General features: G+C 32.8%; 2 protein-coding genes across 3 annotated transcripts; one reads left to right on the forward strand and one right to left on the reverse strand.

The window, feature by feature from the left end:
- The first annotated feature begins 1,787 nt into the window (after positions 1-1,787).
- Positions 1,788-6,422, forward strand: LOC132754152 (anaphase-promoting complex subunit 10-like). The gene is made up of 4 exons (XM_060744746.1): positions 1,788-1,884; positions 3,198-3,324; positions 4,299-4,461; positions 5,028-6,422. The coding sequence occupies exons 2-4, from the start codon at positions 3,210-3,212 to the stop codon at positions 5,290-5,292; spliced, it is 543 nt and encodes a 180-aa protein (XP_060600729.1). The 5' UTR covers positions 1,788-1,884; positions 3,198-3,209; the 3' UTR covers positions 5,293-6,422.
- A 706-nt stretch (positions 6,423-7,128) lies between these two features.
- Positions 7,129-21,871, reverse strand: LOC132754151 (glycine receptor subunit alpha-2-like). 2 transcript variants are annotated; one of them, XM_060744745.1, is made up of 9 exons: positions 21,582-21,871; positions 19,181-19,245; positions 13,339-13,406; positions 12,710-12,945; positions 11,596-11,678; positions 10,065-10,208; positions 9,481-9,717; positions 8,635-8,780; positions 7,129-8,174 (listed from the first exon to the last, which is right to left on the reverse strand). In XM_060744745.1, exons 1-9 carry the CDS (start codon positions 21,662-21,664, stop codon positions 8,007-8,009), a joined length of 1,230 nt encoding a protein of 409 aa, XP_060600728.1. In that variant the 5' UTR covers positions 21,665-21,871; the 3' UTR covers positions 7,129-8,006. The 2 variants fall into 2 exon arrangements, with proteins under 2 accessions (XP_060600728.1, XP_060600727.1); XM_060744744.1 differs by having other exon boundaries at positions 7,129-8,177; positions 21,582-21,867.
- Positions 21,872-24,617: the final 2,746 nt, after the last annotated feature.

Consider the following 24,617-nt stretch of genomic DNA (forward strand, 5'->3'; position numbering starts at 1 on the left):
GCGCGTCTTTACACTATGTTTGTATAACGCTAATGACGTCACGTCAAAATATATGCACGGCCGTGCAATACCATATTTACGGAGTCGCAAAATCGGCACGGGTGTGTGATAAAAACGTATAGGTAGCGTTAACGAGCGTATAAGTAACGTAAATGCTTGTCAGTTGAGAGACGTTCCTTACGTTTCTCATTCGTCGGTTATACGTTACAACGACGTTACTATAGTCTAAAATTCGCTAAACATTTTATACGTTTTCTCATCGCAACCGTGTAAGAAATGTACTTAGGATATGAGTTACGAACTTTTAGCGACTGTCTAGCGTATTAAGCTTTTGTGTAGCGTATATGAGCGTGTACATAACGTACAATATATACGCAGAAAATTATTGAACATATTCATTTTTTCTCACATTGAAAGCGTGTGTAAGCCGTACGACGGGACTTATACTTAACAATTTCCAAACGTATATCCTAATTATATCTGTCATATGTTGCGGTTCGGACTAGGGGATCCGCCCATTGGGCGGTAACGAGGCTTGGGCGGGTTCCCGAGGGACGGATATTCCGATCCGAACCGCAAACATAATTATGTCAGATATTTTTTCTTGCATATTCTGCCATATTATTTCATATTTAAAATGGTTTACCTCAACATGATTTATGTTCATGGAAATTAAAGTCATTTCATCCATAACTATTTTCTTACAATAGCGTGTAACTTACAACTTAAATAACAACGAAATTTCCGGCATGGGTAAAACTCACGGAAACGCCAGTCTGCTATGCAAGAATAGCTATGTATATATACGTCAGCGTGAGAGTCAGTTTTCCTTCCTCTATTACGCTATATAGTGTGACGTATCTCTAAATAACCATGTTCTCCGTCAATATTTATATAAATCAATTGTCATCTAATCTCACTTTTTTTCTTTCTTTTTGGGGGGGGGGGGGGGTTGTAGATTTGTTCTAGATTTTTCAAAATTTATCAGAGACCAGCAAGTCTATAACACCGGGTAACAATTGAGCCAAATTGAATGATCGTGATAACCTCGACTTCCTCATATATTATCCCAAACGATAAAAAGAGATATAACTCAACCCTGTGATGATCACATACTGGTCAGGATATTTGATACTTTGATCAGAGTCAACAGTAGGATCAAAATTAAAATATCAATTTTTTGTCATTGTTTATGCAACAGATTATTTATCAACTCAGAGACATAGATAATATCTATGTCTCTGATCAACTTGATAAAAATGGACTTAAAATAGCATGATTATCAAATGTTAGAATAAAATCAACTTACTTTAAAGGATGTGGATATTTTACAGTTGATCTAAATATTGATCTTGGTCGTAAATTTCATTCTTATTTTGATCAGATCTCGAGACGTTAAAATATAAAATTGTATGGTATATATTGTGTATGTGTCAGTTATTATCTGTATTGTTTTTTTTTGTGCATTTGATCCCAAAATATGGCTGCTTTTGTGCATATTAGGATATCTTTTTACATTTTGTTTAGTGCCATTTAAGTTTTGCATAATATGACCAATTTAATAATTCGATATTGATTTTAATAAAAATCAAGATTAAATGTTTTGCTACATGGCAACACAGACATTGTGCTTCAAAAAATGTTTTCGATATCTCCATGACAATATCAGTAATTTATATTTATAATTCATTTTTCATAAGTGTGGTCATTTCTCCTGCTTTTAAATTCTTAATTTCAAAATGAAAGGCGCCTTAAAAAGTTAATTATTCTGAAAATAAATCCGGAACGTTACGGCATTATCAATTGTAACGTACAGGTTGTCTCCCTTTATCTACGTTCCCCCATTTGCAAGAAAGAAAAAGCGGTAGTGGTAAACATTGGAAGGTATGTAAGATATGCAAATAATTGATTTCTATGTTTTGTAACTATATATTAAATCATTGTTTAAATTCATCTCTTTATTATGTGTTTCATTGGATATAGGATATTAAAATGAAATTTCTATCAGTGATTTTTTTTTCAATTTTCAAAACAACCTGTGCTTTCTCAAGTTTCTGGAGAGCTGAAGGGGAAAATCTGGGACTTAAAATGTTAAGTGTTATCTATTGTCCCAGCGAAAATATAGCACAATAAATCAGAAAAGGCAGAGACTGGAAATAAATCACACATTTAAATAGAAAAAAAATAATTTCAATTCAATGCATAACAGGAGATGTCTAAAGGGGCAGTTTTCTGTATTTCATTAATTAGATATATCAGCTAGCTCAGTAGCTTAAATAAGTCAGCTGCTGTTGAATTATGGTTCTAATAAAGACAGGGCATTTCACAGGAAAGTATACCTATTTTGGTCTAGGGATAACTGCCTCTATTCGGTTGTAAAATATAAGGGGGGGGGGATCATGTGCAGCATTTTTGTCAGTTGTCAACTTGGCCTAATATTGGCGCCAACTGTCAAAGCTTGATTTTTTAGCTTTTTTACCTCCTTTCGGAGAGTCACAAATACATACAAAGTATTATGAACTTACTTTTTAAACTTACCATAGGCAGAGGGCATTGGTAATTCTGTGTCAAATTCTTGTGGTAGGTCTATTTACTATTAGTATGAGTATTACTTTTACTAGTGTTAGTAAAAACATGTAGCTTATTTTGACTTAAATTGGGAATTTTTTTAATACATTTTTTCAGGTACAAATAAGATTAGTCATCACGAATAAAGATAGCTAACAGCTTCCACTGTCCAGGTAGAATTATTGAGTGATGATTTATATGAATATGTTTGATTTAAATGATTTCAGAGAAATCACTTGGCCTTGTAGAAATTTTGAACAGCCATTTTGGGAATTTAAACATTGGAAATTGGGAATTTCAATGTCTATTTTCAATTGGGAACAGTACCATCTTAGGGTAGTAGTTATACAAAGAAAAAACACTGAATTCTGTGTCAAATTCTTGCGGTAGGTCTATTAGTATGAGTATTTCTTTTACTAGTGTTAGTGAAAACATGTAGCAAGTGATTACCATAAATATTACCAAATACATTTGACCTCAGTGCTACTGTATACTTTATTTGATTATGGTTAATTTTCTTAATTTCATCTGTACAACATATATTATGTATCATATAAACCCTTTCCAATTTTATTCCACATTGTCTTTAAACATTCTAGTATTATACTGTATATATATTTTTTATTCAGATAAAATATTCCATGGCAACTAAAGTAGTAGCAAGTCAAGACTTGGATGTATTCAAGGATGAGAAGGATGGAGTTTATAGAGAAGTGGGTAACCAAGCAGTCTGGTCTCTATCCTCTTGTAAAGCAGGTAATACTATCCTTTCAAAGTGAATGTTAATACTATATGTACTCTCACCGCTGTAGGTAGAGGTTCGAGCCACACCAGTGTCTCAGGATTCTTTTTTTGGAAAAAAGCTATCGAGCTAGCTTATGGAACGTCAATATTTCTTGTCAGGTGCCCATTTGTGCCTCAAATAATGCACCAAGGGGCACCTGAGGTCTTCCTCTACCAGTCAAGCTGGAAAGTCACCATATGACCTATACTGTGTTGGTGTACGACTTAAGTCATCATGCAATTTCAGTGATGCGCCACTTTGCTAGTCTGTATTACGTAGGTATAACAGCCACTTGAACAAGAGCAAATTAATGAAAACAATTGTCAAAGATATTCAAACAAACTAACACACAATCAGAATTTTACACAAAAGTTTTGTTTTGCAACTTTGTCCATTTTGTGTACTAACCAGTATTGACGTCTTATTTATAAGAAAACATGTTTGTGACATAATGACTCAAGAAGTACAAACTCCTCTTTAGGATAAGATTTTAACATGATCACTGCCTGTATACCATTCATATTGTTTGTTTCATTTTATGTCTTTTCCCAACAGTATTTCAGTCATATAGGAGGGTAGTGTCCTAATCATCGTTCCTGCAGAGTTACACCAGTACTAGACTACCTTCCTCCGTGCTAAACTACTAAAGCATCTCCCGGGGATCGAACCCACACCAGAGAAGTAACTGGACTAGAAGTCATCGACTCTAAACCCTCGACCATGGAGGCAGTTCTGTTCATATTGAAAAAGTCAGATTTGAAATAAATATTATGACAATAAAATGAACTGTTCTCAACCATTGTAAAATTACTTATGATCATATTCATTTAATGATGTTTGTTTTTCCATTTATTCTTTCTTTATATTTTAATTTCATCCTTCTTAGTTTTCTACCAAGGATGAATATAACTTATTACTTGTCTTCCACTGTTTATATATTTACCAGGGTTTGGAGTTGAACAATTAAGAGATGACTCATACGATTCTTACTGGCAATCTGATGGTCCACAGCCTCACCTTGTAAACATACAGTTCCGACGCAAGACCACCATTCATGATGTTTGTATATACACTGATTATAAGGCAGATGAGAGTTACACACCAAATAGGTTTGTTTAACCATCCTGTTATGTACAATGTATTTGTTGCAATTGCTTTATTAGCTGATTGTATACTACTATACTAAAGAAATTCTTATAGATGGAATGTTTTGCCCTTGTGTCATACTCAACTTTAAACCACAGAGGATAGATAAAAAGAACAATATATCTCTGGCCAGAATAAGTTAGACTGATTGTTTGAATTTTGTTTAAACTGCTACAGGCCAGTCATGTTATATCCCTACTAATTCATACTTAGTTTGTCTATTTCAAAGCATGATTGCTGCATTGTCTGAATTATTTAAATGCTTTAACAATAAGAAACCATCATGACAAGCTGCAGTTGCAAAGGTTCTGTAACTCTGAATTACCTTTTTACAGAGTTATTCACCTTTTCTTACCGTCAAGCAAAGTCAGAAGTGAATCCTGTGTCATGGGACATCAAATAAATTTTAGTCAAAGCTATGTCAGATAATTGCAAAGCCAGCATTATGTTATATGTTTTCACAGATAAACCATTTCAACTGTGCAAACTGTTAATGGAAACTATAATATAACAAATCCTATATTTACAGGGTATCTATAAGAGCGGGGACACATTTTAACGATCTTGTCGAGGTGGAGCAGATAGAGTTAAGTGAACCTATAGGCTGGATATCTGTACCACTGAAAGATATCAATGGAAAATCTATCCGAACTTTTATGATACAAATTGCCATCTTATCAAACCATCAGAATGGTAGAGACACTCATGTACGGAGAATCAAGATAAGAGCACCTGTGCAAAAATGTCCAAAATTCACAAGTCTAGAATTTAATATGAGAGCTAACTTAAGATAGTATTTGAAGAAAAACATATTGTGTTAAGTGAAATGTGAACCTGAATGGAAGAGCTGGCACAGGGTGATATACTTGACCTGCGCCCTGCTGAGTTTGTAGTCCAGACATGGTTTGCTTTAAATTTAGAAGTGTTCATCATGATTTTGATGTTTTTCAAAATTAGAGCAATAAAATTGTGCAGGCAACATGATTAAGCCTGGCTGGAACAAAAATAACCTCTCAGAGTCTAGTCAGACTGCAAAATGTTCATGGTGGCCTAGTGGCATAATTAAATAGATGAGTCATTATCATAGCTTGCAAAAGTTAAGTTAAAATAGCAGGGGAGACAACTGATGTCATGTCACAAAAAAAAACAGACTATAGTATTGATTTATGAAATACCTGTTGATTATATCTCTTTCCTTTGATTTATGTTAAAGTCATGTCCTGAATCAGATTGATGCTATTTTGACTGTTTGTTACCATAGATTACGTAATTTAAAGGAAAATGAAGGTACATTGTATATCTAATGAAATATTTTTATAAAGTTTATTAACAGTAAAATGATATTTCAAAAGAGTTGTATCTCTGTTATTTAACACATATATAACACAATATTGTACAAAAACAAAATAAAATGTTTAGGAACAAAATACTATGTTGCTATTTTAAGTAAGGTTTTAACCATTTAGCAATGATTTTGTGCATAGGCAATGCACTTTATGACAGTATACTAATTTGTATCTTTCAAAAATTTCAACAATCATTTTTTGAAGCAAATATATAGCTTTATTTAGTTTAATAAAATCAGTATGATTGAAGATTTATAGGTCAACGTTTTGATTATAGTAAAAATCGTGTAACTAAGGTTTGTTTATTGTTTATGTTATTTAAACAGTTAAAATGACCAGGGAATTTTTTATTGGTAAAGATGTTATCAAATTCAATGGTAGTAATTATAAATACAGAATTTCTTAATGTTGTATGCTTAGATTAGGAAGGATAGGGTTGTTGGGTAGGGACAATACAGATTCTTTGTTATAATTCCAAAAATATTATTCTAAGTAAACTTTAAGACTTCAAAAACATTGTCATTATATGTTATATATGAAAAATCATCAGAATAATAAATTATATAAAATGAAGAATACTTATAAGCTTAAGATTTAAAAAAAATATTGACCTTTAATAGCTTTCTTCTTTTTTCTCTTTTAATTTTGCCAATACAGTGTAGTTGTTATTCCAAAGTCTTGACCTCAGTCTAAACTGTGGTGGTACAGCAGTTGAAATTGAAATGATTGCCTCTCATTGCAACGGGTAATAGTTTGAGTCTACCAGGGATGTATATTATAAACATATATGTTCCCACTCCATCAAGTGATTCTTGATTGTATTATGCGAGGAAACAATCCAAGTATCTTGCAGAGTGTTGATGGTTCTACTCAACAAATGTGACAAGGGGTCATCTAGCGTCTCTTTAAAATGCAAAACTTAAAAAGAGTCCTGTGACATTTGTTTGTTTGTTTGAATCCTGACGTCATTTACACTCCAATAAAACTTACCATTTTGCACCAGATAACTTTTTACTAGTCGCATGAATGTCGTCATTGACTCATTATTTGGTCATAACCCCTACAATAGGCTAACTGTGTTTCTTTCGTGAGGTAAGGTGGTTCCAAAATGATAAAACTAAACAGTTGAACAGTCTAATCTGGCCAGATTGTATCGTTTTCGTTGATGATTTTTTGTTTATAAATGGCGATCTCCCAATATTCATTTTTGTTCAACGACGTCCTTCTTTAAAGAAAAAGGTACGGCGTTGACTGTTTAAAGAGAAAAAACATCAACACTATAGGAACACAATGAAGATTTCTTTACTTAAAATGCCATTTTTACGAAAAATTAACTGCAATATTCAAAATATACATTACTACAAAAATGTACATATTACAAAAGTGTACATACTACAAAAAATGTACATACTACAAAAATGTACATACTCCAAAAATTTATAAACTACTGACATATGCATCGTTACATTACCATATGCATAATTAACGACTGAGACGGTCGGAAACTTAGGAATGTTGTATAAGTTTGTTAGTACAAACACAATGCATAGTTTTGTTTAGAGTGTGCAGATGTGGTGACCTTTAACCTGGGACGTACGTTAACAATTTATGTCCAAGCTTTAATATGTAACTTTTTTTTACTATATGGAGCCATGTTTTTCTTGGTTGAAGCAGAACAGGTGCCGTTAATATTTTTATAAGATTAATTTCTGTTTGGGTTGGGTGACTTAGAAAACGCACAAACAGGCAATGCAACTGTTAATGTTAGTGTGAACTCTGTCTTTAAATGGGAGCTTTCTTCATTTGCACTGATAATTTCTACATGTTTCTACAACAGACCAAACATACATTTCTCTTTGTTTATGATAGTAGATGTAGAGCTCAAACCAGCTAAAGCGACATTTATAGACATTGACTGATATGATGACATTTAGGCAATCTAAAGCTAGTTCAATCTAAAGCTAGTTGACACCATCGATTTATTAACAGATGCATTATAAAATAACTAAACGTTCTATCGCTCTTTTATGTCTGTCCAAATTTCGGCCAAATATAAAAACCACTGTATTTGTCAACACCAATCCCACTCTTAATTGACTTTACTACTATCTTCTTTTAGAAATTATAGGGCCATTTAAGCAGAGATGTCGACTCGAGTTGGTTTAGTACTCTGTTACATTTAGATAGTAAATCCAGTAGATCATGTTGAAGATCCCAAACGCGGCTGGAAACATGACCCTCGACGCAATATCGAGGTATGCGGAACACAGCACTACGTTGCTCCTCGGCTGTCTTTCTAGTGATACACGTCCATCTTGGTCCACTGTCGTCTGCTGTATGAAGATTGATAGTTACATTTGAATTTGAAAGAAAAATACACATGTAACAACTTTGATAAACTGTTAAATGAGACCATATGTCTAAAGTACAGCAAATGTTTACACGAATTCTCAATTTCTAAAGATACATATATAATCAAAAACGCTAATTCAAATTTGCCGTAGCTTTCGGCCTTGCGGCCTTCTTCGGCAGCAATAAAATACAGTATATACATAGCATCAATTAATAATCACTAAAATGAGTATAATGTTAAAAAACTGCTTCCCCAAATCGACTTCACAATATGATTAACTTCTCCAGAGCGACACCTCTTCAACAACAACCAAACTATTTGCTACTTAAAGGGTATTTCTCTGCAGAGATTATACTGTTTTACCAAATGGTGAAATATTTTAAATATACACTTGATAATTATAAATCGATTATATCACCATATTAACTTAATCTTACTTCTTTTTCTTCTTTCTCTCCCTGTATGAGGAACAAAGTGGCGAGAGAGAACCGGCGACCAGGTACCTTCTGACTCAACACATTCACTACCGCAAACTCAATGAGCGCGGCGAATACAAAAACTAGACAAGTAGCCATCCAAACATCTGGTAACAAAAAATAATGTATGAAATATTTTCATACTATGATTTTGGGACCTCTATCGCCGAGTGGTTAAGGCGTCTGACTTAAAATCCCTTGCCCCTCGACCCTCACCGCTGTCGGCTCTAATTTCGTCAAAGACTTTGCAAAATTTTCATGTGAGAAAGCTACGGTTCGGTCGTTGGTTCTACTCAGATGCCTGATTGTGCTACAAATAATACCGGTACACGGAATGGCACCTGAGGTCTTCTTCCCCGAGTTAAAGCTGGAAAGTCGCCATATGATCTTTACAGTGTCAATGTGATTTAAAACTAACAAAACAAACTTTTTTATGTATATTCCAAACTCTGAAAACCACATGCACTGTGTAAACCAATGTAAACATATAGTTTCATGTGACTGACAAAATGTGACATTTGATTTCTCTCAAAATATACATGTATGTTGCTTAGTGTAGGAATAAAAAATCAAAGGCAGCACTGGAATTATTATGTGCAATCAATTTGCACATTGCCTTGAGTTTTCTTTCACGATTTCAATCTGATCTCTTCGGCTATTATGCCTCGCAATGGACTCATCCGAAGTATTCTGGAAGAGCCGACGTTTTACGGTAATTGCCAGCATTAAAGGAAAACAACATCCTTTCTATGGCGTGATTTTTAGGACGAATTAACAAATTTACTACATAGTTCAAAACTTCCTTACCAATAGCTTTTGTGTAGCTGACACGTGGTAGAGACGCATTGACGCTTGTACTCTGTGTGGATATTGTGAGTACAGATAGGACGCCGAGCGTGACGCGCCCCGGAATAGAATTGACGTTTAACCAGAACGACAGCCAGGATAGCATCACTATAAGTAGACTTGGAACATACATTTGTATGACGTAATATCCGATGTTACGTACAAGATGGAAGTCCGCTTGTAGACAACTATGATTACCTGGAAATCGAAGAACGCAATAATAATATTATGAAAGAGGAACGGTGGCATAGTGCTCTCAACCAAGTGATCATGGGTTCGAGCTCTAATCGGTTCACAACCATGTTTCTTCTTCATATGACACCGGTACTGGTTGGCTCCAGGAAGCGGACTCGAAAGTGGTTTATATAAGTTGCAAGAACTTTTTTCGCAATCGAGCTTAGACAAATATGTTTAAACCATTGATATATATTAAAACAAACAGTAAAATGTAACTGTAAAATTGTATTAACATCGATAGATGAATAGTATGGTCGTTCGCATTCTATATGTGGTAGGATTTAATTATATAATAAAGATGAACGTACCTGTGATACCATGGGAACGGTTAAAGTGTTTATAATCTGTGCCGATCATTCTAAACTGACGTAACTCTTTTATATTGGCTGTAAACAGTGGACTTGGCTCAGATTCGTCCCACAGTAAGATAAGCTGATCTGATGTGAAACTAACTGATGAAAATAAAAGAATCAAGTATCATTTTCCTACCAAAAAACCCGCATTATATTGTACTGTGAATAATCCTCCCCCCTCCCCCCTCCCCTAAATGCCCATCTTTCAGACAAAACCATTCATCATTGTAATATAAATACTGACTGAATACATGCACCTAACAGTGGATCTTCGCATGCACTTGTCGCCAGGCCGACATCATACTAAGGATCATTTACCAAGTATAACTGAAAACGTATTTATTTCTACTTGAAATACGTTGGATAACCGTATTGGATCGCAATAAAGTAATGTTTGAGGGGAGGGGGGTAGGGGGGCACGTATCCGTTACATTTTCTTATAATGTGAATGGAATCCATCTCTTGTTTAAGTCAAATATGAAAATGAAGTTGTCGTAATATTGCAAAACAATAATGATGTAACATGGCGCTATTTTCTTCATACTGAGCTTGAGATGTCTATTTATGGTTAAAGAACTCAACAATCATTAAAACTCTTTGACAATATTGTTGTCAAGTTAAAATTCTTGGCCAGTTATGTCGATGTCAGATCCCATTTATAAATAAAAGCCTAATAATTGGAAACTGAAAACAAACATTTCAACCAGACGAAAAAGTGGAACATATTTCGGTCGTATTTGTATTATTTTCAATTGTAACCATTTTCCAATATCATTATTCCTATGTACACCTCGTTTCTAAAGTCTAGACGAACAGCAATGTTCCGTATTAATTTCATTTGATCAAATCAGACAAGCGATGCAGAGCGATTGCTACATTTATTTCAATGTGAGTTATAATTCTAGATTCCAGTCAGGGACCATTGATTTCAAGTCTTAACAAATAAAATACTTATAGTCCGAAATAATAACACTATAAATAAAGTCTTGCGAACAATACGATGCGCTTTACATTATTTTAAGAACTTAAATTATACGTCTTGACCGTACCTGCTAATTAATTAATTAATTAATTAATGTAATGTCAATAACAAATTTATTAATTATTATCAATACAATCATTAATCAATTCAATTATTTGCCGAGTGAGTTATAATCGCGTCGGACTATGATATCTAAGATGCTGAACCGCTTGTTCACAAACTTCAGGGCAAGCCGAAAAATATCATTAACATTCATTGCTCATAGTTACTGTTGTTCCAGAGAACTATGATTCTGAGAGTGTTTAATATAGCTTATAGTTCCAACACAATCAATAAAATAAATTTGTATAAACCAATCAATCAATATGTAACATATTAATATATTATGATTTAGTATATATCAATAAATAAGGCAATTACTACTTCACATAATCGTTATAATATCATAATGATATAGCATAAGTATTGATGTATTATTTCAATTAATAAAATGAGTGTTCTTACAACTTTCCATGAGGATAGAGCAGACTTGTTTATCGAACGGATATTTTCGTAGGTCCATTTGACAGCTCAGCGTCACTGAGACTCTGTAAAACATATAAAGTTAGAGACATTATAACAAGCTGTAAAATGAATCTTTAGTAATATTTATCTTGAAGTTTGTAATGGATCAGCAAGATTAGAATATGCCAAAGAGGACAGAATATTACGTATTTTGTCTCCTTTTAAAGAACAATAGCTATACATGGAGACACCGATACAGAACTTTCCACCCCGAGACCCGCCGGTTTTTTGTTTTTGCTTATTTGTTGTTTTGTACGGGAGGCATAACATAGTTTGACCTTGCCTTGTATCAAGAGCATTTGCAACTAATATTATGGTAATCCAAATGAAGGAGTAACATCCATTTAGTTACGACCTCTTCATGGTCTTAGAAATTATTGACAGTTGAGTAAGAAATGTTAAGATGTATTTCATGTTTCGTATTTGAGAGATACATGTACATTTTTGTTCTATGACTGACGAACTTTAAAGAGTATTTTAATACATGAACGACGAACGTGAATCTGTTACAAATCTACTCAACCATATTATATGTAAATTAGCATCAGACATCTAAGTGCAAAATTACTTTTATTATTTATTTATTTATTTATTAAAGCACGCGGGTCACAACCAACCCTCGGTACTGTTTGCTTTTATATAAATGACATATTATAGACAGCTTTTACTAGGCAAGGGGAGCCTATTGTCGCACAATGTGACTCACTTGACCTCAGTCGTTGTTGGTTCAAATCCCGCCTTGGGAGTCCAATTACTTCATGCGAATAAGCTATCAATATATTTTGCAGACGGCTTTATACATGCACAGCTACCTCCTGTGACCGCAATAATCATAACGTACAGAAAGTCCTTTTAAGTTATCCATTACTTATGCTGAAAAGTCACTGAGTACAACAACACTGTGACGGAGACTAAAATCTCAAACGTCAATCACAGAAAAAAAATCAGAAAACGTTGAATTTAACCTACAACAGCATTGGAACAACATTAAAAGAAAAGCAAAAACCAACAACATGTTAAGTAATAGAATTACAATGTAGTAAGTAAAGTATACCTTATCTTATAGCTGACCGTACTATTCTTGTAAAGTCTCAGCATTTTATTGGCCATCATTATGTTGTGTACCGCGGCTTTCTTTTCGTTAGGGAAATATATATCTGGCACCCAGACCTTCTCCATGTTTAGAGCATCAAAATCCAAATAATCGAAAGTGTATTTATATTGTCGTATATTCTCCATTAGTTTAGTATCTTTCCATGTTAAATGTAGACCAATGTCCGCTGTGAAGTCCTTCAAAATAATAAAAATGTTGAAATTTGATGTTGGTGTGGCAACCGTTTTTTAAACAAGTGATATATGGGATAATTAAATATCCTTCTTGGGAAATTGCATTTTACTTCATCATAAAATAGATGAATACAATAGTTATTGGTCGTATATAACAAATTATGTACATCTCATACCAGACAATGGGCATTTATGAGAGAATTGTTAGAGTTGTATCAGAGCATGACTCACTTGACCTCAGTCGTTGTTGGTTCTAATCCCGCCTTGGGATATATTAAAATTAAGGAGGATTTTGATACAATAGTTATTGGTCTTATATTACTTCGATTATACAACCATGTCAGCACGGTCTATTAGCTATACATTTGACTCCTGTTAGAAACTGTGTTCACCTACCATGTGGGCTTCTCTGATACTGTCAACTTGATTGACATCCAAATAACATTTAACCACCGCTGCCTCGACTGCAAATAACACGTTGGTTGATTATAATTTATTCTTAACATCCAACTTTATATAATTATTATTGAATAGAAGTGCTACTATTTATAGAACTTAATTAGATCATGTTTATTCCTGCAACATATGCCTCCAGCCCAAAATACAACATAATGCAACAAACATGAAATTGCAATGAAAATACAATGAGGTGATCATAAATATGCATGGAATTATTGTAATATAAGCATTAGCAGTCAGTTAAAAGATATTAACAGAATTTCGTAGATCATTAGGTACAATATTTTATTTATTTATGAATGTATTGGCGTCTATATTTAAGTGCATGGTGAAGAAAGCGTACTATATTGTTATACAATGCTGCATATGCGTTTCTTAGAACTGATATACATGTACATTTTTTCAAGTGAAGGGTTATTCACCAAATCATCTGGTAGAATGTTTTCATTTCACGTAAAGTACTAAAGTGATTACAAATCAATAGAATGTGATATTCATCATCTAAATCAGTAAAACAATAAGGACATATCCTTTTATCATTTGGTGTATTATTGATCGAAGACCTAACTCTCAATTTGACAATGGCTGACGGAAAATATGAATTTTAAATTAGATCTAGGTATGATTCTCTTATAAAACCAATTTTAATACTTTTATTAAAACAGTTGTTTGCTAGATGAATTAAGAGACTCTCGCCATTGTAATAAAGTGAAAAAACGAAAACGACCGACTCTCGGTAGACATACTTATTAGGAGTTAACCAGTTTCAGTTCAATACATATTTACAGAACTTGTTATGTTCTATGTCAATATCTTTAAGCTTTAAGAAAACCAACTTTCTGAACCATATGCGCCAATATATAGTTTGTATATTTGTATATTTTAGTACAAAATATTTAAACAGTAGAGATAGCTTGTCTTTAAATAATTCCAAAAATATATCGAATTAGTACAATTGGCAGCAGCGACAAGTCTTGGTTGATCTTTCATTAGCTTCAAATCTTAGCTTTAAAGTTACGACATGTTTCGAGATATTCGTTTTTGGCTTATTTGTAGTCGTTTAGAGCGTCATAGGTGCTTCATCTATACGAAATTCTCCTAATCTCCGACTGAAAATTGGTACGAAGTCGTTAACATGTAAAACTAAACCATTTTTGACATTTCTGATTTGTATAAAGATGATTGACACCATTATTTCTAGTGGTCATGTTTGATCCAGCATTGTAAAAACAATCTGTAAGTCGCTGTATAGCTAGGTATATTATAAAATAATTATCCAGAACAATATTGAAATAGTCATACATATAATCAAGACCTAAAATTGAATGCATAATATATACCATTTCCATAAAATCAGCATCAAACAGCAACAATAACTAAATAAGATATTTATACGATAATTGACTAGATAAAATACATTCATGAAAATAACAGACAGCGCTTGCAGCATTTTATTTTTTAAGAACATTGCTTTGATTACGTTTTGTTAACAGCGAAAAGATTCGCTCTATGATTCGGAAGATAAAGATAGGCAGATGTTAAATCATTAATGTATACAGAAGATCTTCATACTCTGGTATAAAATACAGTCAAACCTCGTTAAACTCTTGATATATAATGAACTAAAGTCAAACCTCGCTAAACTCTTGATATATAATGAACTAAAGTCAAACCTCGCTAAATTCTTGATATATAATGAACTAAAGTCAAACCTCGCTAAACTCTTGATAATATACTTAACTAAAGGCAGATGATAATACACTAAACTAAAGTCAAACCTCGCTAAACTCTTGATAATATACTTAACTAAAGGCAGATGATAATACACTAAACTAAAGGCAGACCTTGCAAAACTCTTGATATATAATGAACTAAAGTCAAACCTCGCTAAACTCTTGATATATAATGAACTAAAGTCAAACCTCGCTAAACTCTTGATAATATACTTAACTAAAGGCAGATGATAATACACTAAACTAAAGTCAAACCTCGCTAAACTCTTGATAATATACTTAACTAAAGGCAGATGATAATACACTAAACTAAAGGCAGACCTTGCAAAACTCTTGATATATAATGAACTAAAGTCAAACCTCGCTAAACTCTTGATAATATACTTAACTAAAGGCAGATGATAATACACTAAACAAAAGCAGACCTTTGCAAAACTCTTGATATATAATGAACTAAAGTCAAACCTCGCTAAACTCTTGATAATATACTTAACTAAAGGCAGATGATAATACACTAAACTAAAGTCAAACCTCGCTAAACTCTTGATAATATACTTAACTAAAGGCAGATGATAATACACTAAACTAAAGGCAGACCTTGCAAAGTCTTAATATATAATGAACTAAAGTCAAACCTCGCTAAACTCTTGATAATATACTTAACTAAAGGCAGATGATAATACACTAAACTAAAGGCAGACCTTGCAAAACTCTTGATAATATACTAAACTAAAGTCAAACCTCGCTAAACTCTTGATAATATACTTAACTAAAGGCAGATGATAATACACTAAACTAAAGGCAGACCTTGCAAAACTCTTGATATATAATGAACTAAAGTCAAACCTCGCTAAACTCTTGATAATATACTTAACTAAAGGCAGATGATAATACACTAAACTAAAGTCAAACCTCGCTAAACTCTTGATAATATACTTAACTAAAGGCAGACCTTGCTTAACTTTTACTAATTTACTAAACTAAAATCAAATCTCGCTAAACTCTTGATAATATACTAAACTAAAATCAAACCTCGCTAAACTTTTGATAATATATCAAACTAAAATCAAATCTCGCTAAACTCTTGATAATATACTAAACTAAAATCAAACCTCGCTAAACTTTTGATAATATACTAAACTAAAATCAAACCTCGCCAAAATCTTGATAATATACTAAACTAAAGGCAGATGATAATACACTAAACTAAAGTCAAACCTCGCTAAACTCTTGATAATATACTTAACTAAAGGCAGATGATAATACACTAAACTAAAGGCAGACCTTGCAAAACTCTTGATATATAATGAACTAAAGTCAAACCTCGCTAAACTCTTGATAATATACTTAACTAAAGGCAGATGATAATACACTAAACTAAAGGCAGACCTTGCAAAACTCTTAATATATAATGAACTAAATTTCAAACCTCGCTAAACTCTTGATAATATACTTAACTAAAGGCAGATGATAATACACTAAACCAAAGGCAGACCTTGCAAAACTCTTGATATATAATGAACTAAAGTCAAACCTCGCTAAACTCTTGATAATATACTTAACTAAAGGCAGATGATAGTACACTAAACTAAAGGCAGACCTTGCAAAACTCTTGATAATATACTAAACTAAAGGCAGACCTCGCTAAACTCTTGATAATACACTAAACTAAAGGCAGATGATAATACACTAAACTAAAGGCAGACCTTGCAAACAGATTGCAGAATAAAACCACTATTGCATCTTTATAATATTGGTGTAATATCTTATACAATGAAGCATGTATTTTTAAAAAAAAAACATATATGTTATATAAAACAATTCTTTTGTCCTTAAAATTATATGGATAATTATTCTTAATTCAATCATTTCTTTACATCTTCTTTAGTACTTAGTATACACAGTGACCTACATATGTACTTCTTACACTAGTTTTACGACACATTTTACTTGTATTCATTTGTAAAATGAATGACTATACTATGACACTCATGTGTGAAAAAAATATCTATTACTTGTATATACTTAAAAATGAAGTTTTGAAAAATAGTGATGAAATAAAATGCGTATTTTCATTTTTTAGTATTTTCACTGTGACAAATTTATTTTTCACTGCAGTGAAACATATTTTTCGTATTTTGACTGGTGTCTTGTCGGATTACTGTACACAAAATACGAGGGTAAGTCCTTCAAATTGTAATAGATAAAAATGTATATAATAAAAAGAAAATTCAAGGATTTTTTATAAATACAGGATTTATTTACAGCTTGTGGTATGAAAATTATTTGATTTCTCTTGTGGCTACCACAACTCATGCAATATTTATTTTCATACCACAAGATGAAAATAAATCCTTTATTTATAGAAAAAAACTTGAATATCCTCTCTATATAAATTTTGAGAAGTGAGAGGTTTTGTCGGGCTTCGTTCCTTAAGGGTTTTCTTAAGATAAAGAAAACTAATGACAAACTCTAAGCAGGCATACTTGTACGAATAATGAAGAGCCCAGAGAGCCGATGTAGACTAACACAAATATTGTCATTTTTTTCATGAAGTTGGAATTCAATTTCGGGAAGTTTCGATGTACGTGCGTGGCATACTAATACTATACATGTAGTTTCTATAAATGAATTTTTTAAATATCAAGTTTTAAATGAGCTACTTATTTTTTGAATTCAACCAAGTAACAGTCAGCAAAAATGGTTTTAACTATGTTAAAACACAAAAAGCGGAAAAAATGAAAGAGACATTGATAATCTATTTATTTTGTGTGTATGTGGAAAAATTATTGGTTATACCAGAGTCTGTATGTTCCATATATCTATATGTCTTTGATTTTACAAAATATAAATCCCCATAGCAGACGATAAATGGAAGAAAAAGCGGCGGCAAGTTGGAACCAAATAATATGATGAATGTAAAAAAAGTTATCCCGTCATTTCTTCACAGTGACAGATAATCAATTCTATCTGTTTACCATGTTTTGGTAATATCTGCCAAATTTGTGGGGAGAAATCTTGTTCATCGGAACACAATGGAAGACGAGTACAGTCATATCACAGAATTGATCTTATACAGTGAACAAGGGTGTACTTTTTCAAACAGATTTGCTTCCGTAATAGGAAATATTTATCGCATTAAACGAGCCTTGATCTCTGATTTTTCATTGTTTATAGGATGTAAATCAAACTAGCAAGATAGTCCGAGGTAAAAAAAAAAGAACAATTTATATAACTGGGTAATGTAACTTTTGATTTGCTATGTTTTGGCGCCACTAAAACATTATGGCCCGTGAATCCTCAAGCTTATCTTTCGCACAGTCATAATAGTACTTGTGCATATTCTTACGGAATGCCGTTAGGACCATCGCCTATGAATGGTTTGATCTAAAACGCGATACTCGACAGTAAGATGATGAAAACGCGAAATCACGAAACTACGATGGTGAAAACGCGACAGTACGATGATGAAAACACGACAGTACGATAGCGAAAACGCGATAATACGACAGTACGATGATGATATTACGATCAACTATCGTGTTTTCATCATCGTACTTTCGCGTTTTCACAATCGTAATATCGTGATTTCGCGTTTTCATCATCGTACTGTCGTGTTTTCATCATCGTACTATCGCGTTTTTACCATCGTTCTATCGCGTTTTCATCATCGTACTGTCGTGTTTTCATCATCGCACTATCGCGTTTTCACCATCGTACTGTCGTGTTTTCATCATCGTACTATCGCGTTTTCATCATCGTACTATCGCGTTTTCATCATCGTACTATCGTGTTTTCACCATTGTACTGTCGTGTTTTCATCAACGTACTATCGCATTTTCATCATCGTACTATCGCGTTTTCATCATCGTACTTTCGCGTTTTCATCATCGTACTGCCGCGTTTTCACCATCGTAATTTCGTGATTTCGCGTTTTCACCATCGTACTATCGACTATCGCGTTTCAGAGCAACACATTCATAGGCGATGGCCCTAACGGCATTCCGAAATCATTCTCATTCTTATAAAGAAATAATTATACTTACGGGAGTCATAATTTGGCGGCGTTCGAGATATCTTTACAGCTTGCAATAAGTTTAATATCTCTGCTCTGAAATGAAAAGAAAAAGAAATAAACATATAAGGACCTGAATTAAAACAAAACACTATCTGTTTATACTTTTGATTGCTAGCTGTGACGTTGACAAGTCTGTTCCACCAGTTGCCAGCCCCAGAGTAAAATACATCTCCATGAAATATTCTAATAATTTCTCAATTTTAAAAGGCCAAATTTAATATTTTAGGTTTAATATATTTATAAAAAAAACGAAAAACAAAAAAAAAGCGTTTTATTTTTGGTATCGTTAAATAGCTTCCAACAAGTTATTCATTGGCCAATTGCCTGAACAATTCCTTTCTTCTGTTCTTTGGCAATAAGTACAGTTATAGTGATTTAGTAATTTGTATGGAAGTCAAAATACTACTTTGTTTACCTTTTGCTATTTTCATAATAAATACTTTCATAATTAGCACAACTTTCATCGAGAAATAAGTATCTAACATTATCTACAATTTATGTTTGTCCTTTCTAAAGAAGTAAAAATTAATTTGTTTCTGAGGCACATAATGCCTTTAATACTTATTAAAATAGCAGCGGGCTTTACAAAATTCAAATCGGAAATTTGCGCATGTACAAACACATACAATTTGTAAAGCCATTTTTCAAGTACATGTAACTCTATATGCTAGATTTGTATAAATTTAGTTTCAGTATAACATTTTTCACTCAGTCTTTTTTTTTTTTAAGAAAAAATTTCTGAACTGCTGTCTGAACTGTCAGAAAATGAGATATGTAAGAAAATTTCACTAGGCTCGCCTCTAAATTCAATAGCTAACCTTAAGTCTTATAATTAACCTTAACATGCTGGTACAGAATGTGGTTAGCCTTTGCCACTAGTATAGAGCCAGGCCAGCCTGGAAATCCATGGAGTCTGAGCAGTTTCTATAATGTTGGTAGGCTGACTTTATTTTCTAATTTGACATCCCGAACATTGATAATGGACACGTGCCTTTTCCTAGCAATTTTGGGGAAAAAGTATACCTTGCCCAGTATGGGATATTTTGCGTCATAACATTGCTAAATTCGGAAAAATATTTGGTTACTCTTGAAAGCTTCTTCATGCACTTTTGGCATAGTATTTTGAATTGTGCAAAATTGTTTATTACAACCGCTGAAATATCATTATCATTATGATTCAAAGTTTAAAAAATACATTAAAAATTGACAATGAAATATCTGGATACTATACTGGAATGAACTTCAGCAAATTTTTCAGGTTTTGATATCGAGAATTTCAGTTCGATTGGGATTTTTTTTAAAGATCGGGAAAAAATAAGTATATTTGCCATTGTAAATGGGTCTGGTTATCTGACCCGTTGTGGCACTGGAGCAGCACAAAACATGGAAGCTGTACAAATCCATTTACGAAATTCAGCACGTAAAGGGGTAATCTAATCTGATATAATTTGCATATACAATGTGTCACTTAATCTGCAGAATTTGTGAAATGGATACATGTATTAGCAAAGTTTAAGGGATTTCAAAATACAAAAATTGAGCTGCCAACGGGTTTGAACCCAACCAGACTGTTTGGATGTGCAAGCTTGGCTGACCGAGCCTGGCTCTGTATTGGTGGCAAAGGCTAATCACTTCAGGTCCAAGTTGGCTTGAGGCTCATGAAAAAAAAAAACATTGAAATAGATAAAATGCTAATTAATAACATTACTGGACAATTCTGAGGGAGTTAGTTATTTGTAATTTTGGAAAATTATATGTTACATTTACGATATGACGTGAATTAAGACAAACAAATATGTAAATAAATACTACATCAAGCATTTTTTTTAAGAAAATGACAAAACTCCAGGTTTTAACGTTGTGAAGTACATGTACCATTTTTCATGTATATCTTATCAAAAGAAAAATACCTTTAAATATCAAAATAAATAAAGGAATCATTCGCACCTCAGATGTAAATATTTTTCCTCTTAAAAATGAACTATATTACAAGTTTGTAGTAAATAGAAATATGCATGTAAAATATACATGTATAATGTTTTATATAATTTACCAAAAATATTTGAATTGTCGTAATGATTTTAAATTGATGTTTAAAAACGTTGGCCTCTTTTCTTTCTTTTTCTTTAAACTCTTCACGCGTATACAATCTATTTTGAATTTATAGCTTTTTAATAATAGTTAAAGTTGAACTGACCAAAAATGAAAAAAAAAATACCGACAAACAAAATTTTTTAAACGAAGAAATTCATATTCTTATCACTTTGTCACTTTTGATACGATTAGCTATGAAACAAAACAAAACAAAATCAATTAATCACTTTCCTATTTTATAACTGATTCAAACAAAACAAATATAATATACATACCTCCCTTTATTATCCTGTCCTTTTATTAAAACAAAATATATAAATAATAACAAAATGCGAATATACGAATCAAGGAAATCCATGGTTCAACCACTGAACGTTTTCTCCATAATCTCGGCAACTAACAGTCACTAGCAGTACGAAATTTTGGCAGTTCAAGTAATATCCGAATCGACTCAGTGAACAGAGTTCTACCAGAATATTTCATTATGATTTTTCCCAATATTCAAGAAACGAAATACAGTATATTTTAGCTGGTAAAATATTTACCATTTGTTTACATGTCTATGATTCAAAAGATGAACTGTGCTCTGCAAATCTTAACGCATGATCGATTTTTTTAATTGAAAGAAAGAAATTAATAAGTTTTTTTAATGTGAGATGTCGGAAATTACGGGGTTTTTGTGCACCTTTGTAGAATTGAGACGCGTTTTGTGAAGTCTGGAACCCATTACCTAACAGGCTAAACAGTGATATTTTTTCACTTAACTTGCTAAGTGTTGTTTTCAACACCAGTCGTTTCCACTCGGTAATTAATCGTGTCTAAAATGCTGCACAGAAGATTTTTTAAAGTGCTATTATAAATAAGACTATTACAATTTTCGTGTTGTTAAATTGAACTGAGTTTGATGAAAAGTATGAGGTAATGTGCAAAAGAAAATTTTATTTAAGAGATTAAATAAACTGAAAAATATATGTACATGTATTCAAATTCCAAATCAGTTCAAAATCTATTTTCGAATTACCATAAGATTTCGATATTTCTTGGCAAGTAAACAGAATTTTAGCTATTTATAAATCAAGTTTTTCTGCCCCCGCAACCATTATCTTATATTTAGCCAACAGACAGGGTAATAAATATACATATGAGCCGCGTCATGACAAAACCAACATAATGGGTTTGCGACCAGCATGGATCCAGACCAGCCTGCGCATCCGCGCAGTCTGATCAGGATCCATGCTGTTCGCTTATCAACTCTATTACAAGGGGAGAAACTGACAGCGAACAGCATGGATCCTGATCAGACTGCGCGGATGCGCAGGCTGGTCTGGATCCATGCTGGTCGCAAACCCACTATGTTGGTTTTGTCTTGACGCGGCTCATATAACGTTAAAATGTATGATAAAACCAGTCTTGTTTGAACAGTTCTAATTTGCCGTAATTTATATCTACTTCAACACAATGTTCAAATAAACTGTCAACATTTAACAGATGCGCTAGCTCTCCTTTATTTTTCCAGGTACATATAATGTTAGAATAACAGGTAAACATTGGCACCAGACAGGCTAAAATAGTTCTTGCATTCGTAAACCTTTTAGATGTGTTGATGGGTAAACACAAACTTGATTTTCAGCGATAATTGAAAACAGATGGAACAAATCTAAGAATGATTTTTTTTCAATGTTAGTTGTATTTTTAAAAGTTGGGTGCTTTTTGTTTTTGTGATCTACACAATATAAATTGTGTTGCTGTCAACACAAATTTAACGAAGAAGAAAAGAAAAAACAACGAAATTTACATTGCAATCCTTTGTTCCCATTCATATACTATTTCAGTATGTAATACATGTATTACATGTATTTGCAAAAAGTTATCTTGTCAATATTAAGGGAACTCCACTAAAGGCCAAACGCCAAAATAGATAAAAGTTGAATTTCTTACCTAAATCAACTGTGGCACTAGAACAGACAAATGTGCAAAGGATAATTAAGAATAAAATCAGAAATAAATTGAAAATCGTATTCTTGATCTGATTCGAGTGAAGCGTGGCAACGCTTTTCAATTTTGGATCATTTTTCACAATCTGAACAATTATTGTGGAAAAACAGAGTGAGCAAATGATCTGAAATTTTGTACTGCACACATGTGATAGATATAGATCTACATCAAATGAACCATTAACATCATATGAAACATTAATCTCAAAAAATATATTTCCAGTCCGGTCATGTCAAAAATTATCAGTGGAGTCCCTTTAACTCATTTTAATTTTAAAAAATAAATATATAAAGCTTTTCCACCGGAAGAAAACAACAGAATACATCTCTTCAATACCAGCAAGAAAAATCTCTTATAGATTTCGTACAGTCTGCAGTAATCATTACCACGCTGGTATCACCTCTGCCAACTTCCGACAAAACCTTTTTATCATTTTGATAGAAGAGTTATAACACGACGTGATATTACTGTTAAACTTCTTACTATACCATTGTTGTTTGAAAATTTCCAATTTATCATAATTTGTATAAATTTCAACAGACTGTTTTTATAAACTTTCTTAACAGGTGTTCCTTTCATCATTTTCCAGGCGGTAGGAGAATTTCTGACTTACAGGTAAATGTTGGCAAGCAGACTAAAATAGCTTTTACAGCCAATAAACCTTTACAAGTGATGACTTGTTAACTCGATTTTTGTTTTTAGACATTATTTTATCAAATTAAAAACTGAAGGAATGCAAGCGTTGATAAGACAAAATGACAAGAGATTCGGGTAGGCCTATATCGCTCTCTTGAGTAAATAAATGTAGGTAAACGTTTCAAAATGCATGGTATATTTTACCCATGACCATTTGTATATAGCGGTCTGCTAATCAGTGTTTCAAAACAGAAATTTCAGCTTTCGCTTTAAAAAAAATACATGTACACAGTTGTGTGCCTATGCAAGAATATACAAAGAGAGTAACCCCAAGTACAGGACCATGTTTGACTACAAGACGATGTCATGTACATATATTTTGAAAGGACACAAAAAAAATGTTTGACACCACAAAGGGCTAGATCTTCCATTTTCAGAAAAAAATCTTGAAAGATTTAAATCTATGTACCAAAATGGAACCTACGCCGGGCCATTTTTCAAAATGGGACCTTCGAAAGGGCCTCTGTTCAAAATCACTTTCCAAAATCGGACAAGCTAGACAGGGCCACTTTTACTCTTTGTGTCATATAAAACCATTTTTATAAATGTAATTATGTGTACATGCACATACTTGAAACGTAGTGCAACAGTTGTTATACGTTGCCTACTTGTAATATACT

This window comes from Ruditapes philippinarum, unplaced genomic scaffold, assembly GCF_026571515.1.
Source record: "Ruditapes philippinarum isolate M1 unplaced genomic scaffold, ASM2657151v2 ctg6247_1_1_1_1, whole genome shotgun sequence".
NCBI classification, from domain to species: Eukaryota; Metazoa; Mollusca; class Bivalvia; order Venerida; family Veneridae; genus Ruditapes; species Ruditapes philippinarum.

Bases quoted from the DNA above. Each gene is read 5' to 3' on its own strand.
- LOC132754152 (XM_060744746.1), top strand. From the start codon at position 3,210: ATGGCAACTAAAGTAGTAGCAAGTCAAGACTTGGATGTATTCAAGGAT. The intron at 3,325-4,298 runs GTAATACTATCC...TATATTTACCAG, and splicing joins TCTATCCTCTTGTAAAGCAG to GGTTTGGAGTTGAACAATTA. The intron at 4,462-5,027 runs GTTTGTTTAACC...CTATATTTACAG, and splicing joins GAGAGTTACACACCAAATAG to GGTATCTATAAGAGCGGGGA.
- LOC132754151 (XM_060744744.1), bottom strand. From the start codon at position 21,664: ATGGATTTCCTTGATTCGTATATTCGCATTTTGTTATTATTTATATAT. The intron at 19,246-21,581 runs GTATGTATATTA...TTTTCATTTCAG, and splicing joins GGACAGGATAATAAAGGGAG to AGCAGAGATATTAAACTTAT. The intron at 11,679-12,709 runs GTATACTTTACT...TATGTTTTACAG, and splicing joins ACGGTCAGCTATAAGATAAG to AGTCTCAGTGACGCTGAGCT.